This window comes from Triticum aestivum, chromosome 7D (assembly GCF_018294505.1).
Source record: "Triticum aestivum cultivar Chinese Spring chromosome 7D, IWGSC CS RefSeq v2.1, whole genome shotgun sequence".
In the NCBI taxonomy this organism is placed as follows: Eukaryota; Viridiplantae; Streptophyta; class Magnoliopsida; order Poales; family Poaceae; genus Triticum; species Triticum aestivum.
The window spans coordinates 76144713-76151791 of record NC_057814.1 but is presented as its reverse complement, the minus strand read 5'-3'; the positions used below and the strand labels follow the sequence as shown (position 1 = coordinate 76151791).

The window sequence follows — 7079 nt, the reverse complement described above, 5'->3', positions numbered from 1 at the left end:
TTCTATATTTTGGCAACCAAGTGGTTGTTGCCACTACTAACATAAAACTTGCCAAAATATCTCTAACTTAGCTACTAACTAAAGCCATGACATTTATTTTGAAACGGAGGGAGTAGTTTGAAAAATCTCGTTGCATGAAAATCGATGAAAGAAGGTCGACACTCTGGTTAGATAGCGGATGGAAAGATGCTGTAAAAAAACAGTTAGCGGATGGAAAGATAATATATTTCATTCAATAATAAAAGAATCCTTGTGATATGCTTTGCTCACATTAGTGTTTTCGTACATCCATGCATAAAAGGGAGAAGATGTCACATCCCATACTAAGATCGACTAGGATGTGTGGCCACATAGGCCAGTCCTTTTCTTTAGAGCACGATGAAATATCCGATGACAAGAGAACATGGAGAAGCATGCATGCATACATGGGTCTATTGCTCGTAATGGTAGTGTGCAAGATGAAAATCAAACTAGGGGACGTCGACAATGAGACCCTATAGCATAGATTAAAGGAATAATTTGCTTGATTTTCTTCAAACGAAAAGAACAGCCCAAATGCCCCGACTATGCATCAATGGTTATACATTCGGTCTGCAGTCTGAACTGCATGGCCAAGGCAGATGACAGGGATGCCCTCAACTTTTGTACTCCCTCTGGCACTTGAACTAAAAACACAGCACTTATTTTAGATTGGAGGGAGTACGCGCTATGGTGGCGCACTCGCATGTCGCAACAATATAATCAACAGGGTGAATTTTTCATCTCCAGGGCAAAAGGCTATCATCTCCGACTAGACAAATCTCTAATTCACCTTTTGGGGGTTTCGCTCTTACATAAGCTCTTGCTTTGACAAATTATAACATACCCATCCGGCCGCATGCACGTCTCTGACTGGTGAGCTGCATATATCCTGCTTTCCACATTGCTGGCAAAGTTATCTGGGTGATATGTAAGCCATTAGTTCAATGCTTATTGCTCAATCATTCAGTCATCCGCGCTTTCCCACCAGTACCCTCCATCGTTAGTGGAGCTTATTAATTAGCAACATATGACACCACAACACACATTTGACAACGACGCAGCGAAACGCGCCCAACCCTCCTTCTAGTCTTAGTACCAACATGAATCGCAAACTTTTTGAACGGATCACGGAATCTGTTTGGATCGCTAGGAGCGGTTGCCAAACTGATCGTTCGTCACACCGAAAGCAAGCACACACCCCATGCACAACGAGTGTGTTGCGTCCTGAGCTTGAGCTACTTGCCGATGTTCTGGTACCTGTACAGCTTGGCGCACGTAAGGAAGTAGCCCAAGTTGACGGCGACGAGCACGGTGAGCAGCCAGTAGAGGTTCTCCAGCCTGGACGCGTTCATGTTGTCCGGCAGCCAGGTGGTGGCGCGCTGGACGACGTTGATGAGGGCGGTGCTCAGGTAGAACCCCAGCGCCACGATCATGGCCATCATGCCCGTGGCCGTGTTCTTGAGCGACGGCGGGAACTCCTGGTAGTACAGCGTCACCTGCGCCGGGAAGTGCAGCGCCTCCCCGGCCCCGGCCACGGCGAACGGCAGGAGCAGCCACATGGCCGACAGCGGCGACACCCACGCGGGGTTACCCTCCTCCCCGTGCGCGCGCACCGTGGCGGTGCGGTGGCGCTCGATGACGGCGGACGCGGCCATGCTCACAACGGTCAGCGCGTGGCCCGCGCCCACGCACTGCAGCGGCGTCGGCGTGTGGTCGGTCACCCGCCTCCAGAGCGGGAGCAGGACCCGGTCGAGGAGCCCGAGGAAGATGACCACGGCCATGAGGCTGCCCACGAACATGGAGCCCGCCGGCACGGTGAACCGGCCCACGGCGCGGTCCATGGCCAGCGCCTGCAGGATGGTGAAGTTGATCTGCACGCCGATGGCGACGCTCAGCACGATGGCCGCGCTCCACAGCGGCATGATCCGCAGCACCGTCTTCAACTCCTCCACCTGCTGCACCGTGCACACGCGCCACGGCCGGAGCACCGAGCCGCTAGCCCCGTCCACGTCGCCGTCCGTGATGACCGCGGCACGGTTCAGGAAGCTGCACGCGCGCCATCGAGCAGCGTGGAAATAAGTGGATGTCATTGTCGTCGATGACTTCTCATATACTCATATCAGGCAGTGGTGATGTTTACAAGAGTGCCATTAGTTTTCGTTACAATCTGTCTTCTCATCCATCTTCACATGATTCTCTTTTGTGTTTTTGCACAACTTAATCGCTACCATTGTACCATTTGTCGTGACCCTTGTCGAGACTAATTTGGTTAGTCAACTAAACAATATATTTTGTCTGTCATATTTAAGCATTTTTTAGATGCGTCGTATGTAAGTTTGTGGATGAGACTAATTTTCTCAGCTGAAATTTCAAGACACTAACATGTTGCTCTTACAAACTTCTGGGTTTAAAAAAGTTTGCTCCGCCAAAATGGAGGCCCAAAGGTGGCATCGAGCTATACTCATGGCGCGCCGCCGGTGGATGTAGGAGAAAGAAGTCTTCGACACTCCTCGGGATTTGAATGTATTTTTTTTTCAATATATATGTGTGTTTGTAAGGACCTATACAGTATTTTGCAAAATAAAGATACCTATATTGTATATTTTTAGCGCGGTGACCAAGAGACACAATCGAGGAGAATATTAGAGGAAAATACTCTGAACAAATTAGGTAGTTAACGACAACTAAATAGCCGACAAGCTAATAACATGGAGCTGAATCGCACCGCACCGGAATAAAATCAATCAGTGGGCTAGGAAAGAGAGATTTGTGAGTGCATGCAATCAGGTAAGAGATTTCTTTTTTAATTAACTCCAATTAGGGATCTCGCACTACTTTATATGGAAGTCATGTAGGGAATGGTGGAGTGACAAAACCGAAAAATCTATCTAAGTCAATCCAACGACCTAGACTGTTTCAATGACGAGCGTTCAACATGTTTAACACGTAACTAATATCATACCAAATATTGCATTAATCACAGAATTAACACACAAATATTAGCATATCTAATATCCACGTGCAATTAATATATTGCCTAAATATTAACATGTGTTGCACGTGCACATTTACTAGTAGATGAAAAAGAAGAAATACATTTTACATTATGGATTTTTTATGAAAAACAAATACACATTACATAAAGGAACAAATGGAGTAGTAGCTAGTAGTATTTTTGCTTAACATGTACTTAAATAGTTGATCCTAACTATATGATGATTTTACCAAAAAGTTGGACAGCCAAAGCTAGTAGGTGGTGTTGCCACTGATGGTTTGAATATTGAAAAGAAGTAGAATAAATACAAAAAGGAGTTGATTTGGACATGGACATGGCATTCGAAAAATGCAATCAACCATTGATGTATATTGTTATAAACCGACAAAACCTACTCCCCTCGATCCATAAATTTAGTACAAATCGTACTAAATCATCGATTATTAATATAGGTCGAAGGAAGTAGTAAAACTGTAATATTAATATGGAGACAAATTTATACTTGCCATTTCAATGTGTTCACCAATCTTGATATCCATGATAAGGACGCTAAAAGTTTATCTGATTGTAAAGCCAATATTTCTCTTTGGTCTCCACACACACAAAAAAGACTAGCAAAGCGCCATTTTGTTCGCACAACCATGAGGTAATATGTCCATGTCATTGCTTTAATAATCACCGATAATGATAATTATAGTGTGGAGGTGGGAGTTAAGTTGCCATGGACAGGAAGACAACCCATGCCACATAGTCCTACATACCCAACAGCGACCCGGTACTCTCTTTGTTAACTATGTAACGGAACTTAATATGCTCAAAACCCAAACTGTGTAGACTTAACGCATGTGCAATCTAAACTAGAATAGTGAACATTAGTATCCCCAGCCCACCAGGGTTCAAGTCCTGGTGCTCACATTTATCCTGGATTTATTTCAGGATTTCCGGCGATGCATATTCAGTGGAAGAAGACGTTCCCGTCGACTACGAGGCGCCTACAGTGACTTCATAAAATCTCAAGATAATATGCCGACTTGGTCTCTCGGAGGTGCTCATAGGTAGGGTGTGCGTGTTTACGTTCATAGGGGTGACTGTATGAGCATATATATATGAACGCTTGCGTCTGTACTGTGTTCAAAAAAATCTAAGCTAGAATATCGTAGATAGTAATATGGTGTTTTCGAAAGCCCTAAGGTGAGTGGGTACGAATGGGAATAAACTACAAACATGCAAATTGCAGCGAAAGGGAATCTTCATTCTCAGCGAGCACAAAAGAAAGGGAGACAAAAAGCCTAAGATAGCAAATAACTGAATAATAGTGCTCGCCGCTTTGCACAATTACTTGTTTGTGTGTGGCAGATCTACAGTGAGTAAGTTGCCTGGGTCAGACCAAAGGAGAGCATGGATTTTCTATCCATATGAGTATGACCGAATTTTAGCATAAAGCCCATTGTTTTAATACAAAGCTAGGCACACACACAAATTTGTTGCGAGGAAAAAATGAAAATGAAAACCAGCTAAGATCAGTATGGTCTTGTGCTAAAAGGGCCTTTTGTGTTGCATGTATAACTTCGTACATTGTTTTTTTTTGCAGTACAACGGTATTTATACGGAGGAACCTAACTGATTTTTAGCACAAGTTATATGACCAGACACAGAAAGGAACCCTTACTAATAATTCAACAAACATTAATTGTTGTTAGTCGACGTGGTAGCTACCTAGTTCACGTAGTACTTACAAATAACCGAAGCATTTTGGAGCGAGGATGATTCGGTGTTTTGTAGTACGACAGTTGCGGTTTCCTGTGATAATTGCATTTCGGTCAAAATATTTTAGCCATTACGGTTGTACTATAAATAAATAGACGGATTTGTTTAACTTTTTTGAAGTATCAGAATATTTGATTGTATTCAATTAAATTTATGTGAGAAATTTGGTCTTTGTCTAGAAATAACTGAAAATTAAATGATTTTCGTTGTAGCTGAAATATTTCTGAAACTAAAATTCTAAACCATGGGTATACTACAAAAGCACGTCCTAACAAAAGAAAATCAACTCAAAATAAATAAATCATTATTTACTTCCAACATTCCCTGTCATTTTAAAAGTTTTGAGTTTAAGTAAACGCTTATAAAGTTTGTTTATGCATGTGGAACCGAACTAGTACCCCTCCGTTTCAAAATAATGGAAGTTGTAAGATTATCCTAAGTCAAACTTAGAAAAAAAGTTTGACTAAGTCCGTAGAGAAAACTTAGAAAAGCTTTTCTTACCTAAAGCTGTCGCTCGGGGTAACGACATGGTCGCCGCTACGTAGCCCGTAGTAAAACTTCAACTCCTCCGACGCCACGACACTGACCTTCCTCTTCCTGGCCGCGGCGACGACCACCCTGGCCAGCCCCGTGAACGGGCTGCCCTGGGCGGGGGGCTGCCGGTAGTGCCTGGCGCCGAGGAGCAACGCCGCGAGGCCGACGACGCTGGCGGCGCAGGAGACGCCGAAGCCGAGCGTCCAGGACACCGTGTCCTGGACGTAGACGATGACCGTGGCGCCGAGCACGGTGGACGCGTAGAAGAAGATGAAGTACCAGTTGAAGAAGACGTCGCGGTCGGCGGCGGCCTCGAACTGGTTGGCGCCCATGGTCGCCTGGTTGAACCGCGCCCCCGCCGCGCTCAGGCAGAGCAGGAACACGGCCGCGTACAGCGCCGCCATCTGCCCCGTCGACGCCTTCTCGCACGGGCCGGCCCCGAGCTGGCACGCCGCCGGCCGGAGGCCCGGAAGGCTCGCCGTCAGCGTGAACACGACCAAGGACTGCACGCGGCATGGAGTGGTCAGTGGAGCAGAAGCTTTATACATATACATAGTACATGTCACGCGCGCGCAGATCATTGACTTATTACCAGGACGGCCATGACCATGGCGACGGCGACGATGGGGAAGCAGCCGAAGAAGGCGTCAGCGACTATGGCGCCGGCCACGGGTGCGACGCTGATGGAGCCGGAGATGATGTTGGAGATCTGCGCCGCGTCGACGCTCGGCACGTTGTACTCCTTTATCAGGTAGACCACCAGGTTGGCCGTCGCGCCGCTGGTGGCCAACCCGAGACCCAGTATGGCCACTGCAAACGTCGATCACACGGCCAGACACAAACTTAATTGTGAACGTCAGCCACAGACTACACATGAGTAGGATGCACGAACAAACCTGCGAGGAAAGGGAAGGTGATCCATCCCCCCTTCCTCTTCTTGGTGTCTTTGAGTGACTCGTGATCAACGCTGAGGCTCCGAGGCTCCTCCTGCTTGGCCTCCATGGATATGGTCTCTCTTGCAGTCTTGCTGCAATGATTGAGCTAAGAAGGCAGGCCGGTAGACGGTGGCATGGCTATTATATTATACTTATATATATTGTCGCACTATCTCTAGCAAAGACCGGTAGACGGTGGAGTTGGCCAGCTATCTCTTTTGATACGAGCGAAAAAAAAAGGCACGAGAGCACGCTACAGCTCCATGTCTGACTTGTCTACGTACAGTCCGTCAGTGACTCAGTGTCAAGTGCTCCCCGCTTTTCAAATGGAGATGGTGGTATGTCATCTAATGCGCTTTTATATAATAGATTCATCATTCATGTGCTTTTCACAAAAGGAAAAAAACACGAGCAATTCGAAAATACAAACTTTTAATATATAGATTCCTTTATTCTTTTTCAGAAATACAAAAATTATGACGTAGGATTTTTAGGCACGACAAATCTGACATTTTCATGGCAATTTATATTGGCGCGATGATGCAAGCACGACAAGTTTCTGGCCAAAAAATAAACTGAATTGAGGCGGATTTGTCATCCTCGCCAACTAAACTTGTCATCATTGGCAAACATAATTTGCGCCTAATAGAACGTTTGCTTAGTCATACCTAAAAATCTGACATTCAATAGATATCCGGGTCCCTTTTTTCAGGAGGAAAAAAAAACAGGACTCTATATAGATGGGAGCTAGTACTCCCTCCGTCCCAAAATAAGTGACTCAACTTTGTACTATCTTAGTACAAAGTTATAGTACAAAGTTGAGTCAC

General features: G+C 45.6%; 1 protein-coding gene across 1 annotated transcript; it reads right to left on the bottom strand.

Moving 5' to 3' along the window:
- Window positions 1-939: 939 nt before the first annotated feature.
- Window positions 940-6460, bottom strand: LOC123170186 (protein NRT1/ PTR FAMILY 2.7). The gene is made up of 4 exons (XM_044588017.1): window positions 6214-6460; window positions 5910-6127; window positions 5285-5820; window positions 940-2067 (listed from the first exon to the last, which is right to left on the bottom strand). The coding sequence occupies exons 1-4, from the start codon at window positions 6317-6319 to the stop codon at window positions 1257-1259; spliced, it is 1671 nt and encodes a 556-aa protein (XP_044443952.1). The 5' UTR covers window positions 6320-6460; the 3' UTR covers window positions 940-1256.
- Window positions 6461-7079: the final 619 nt, after the last annotated feature.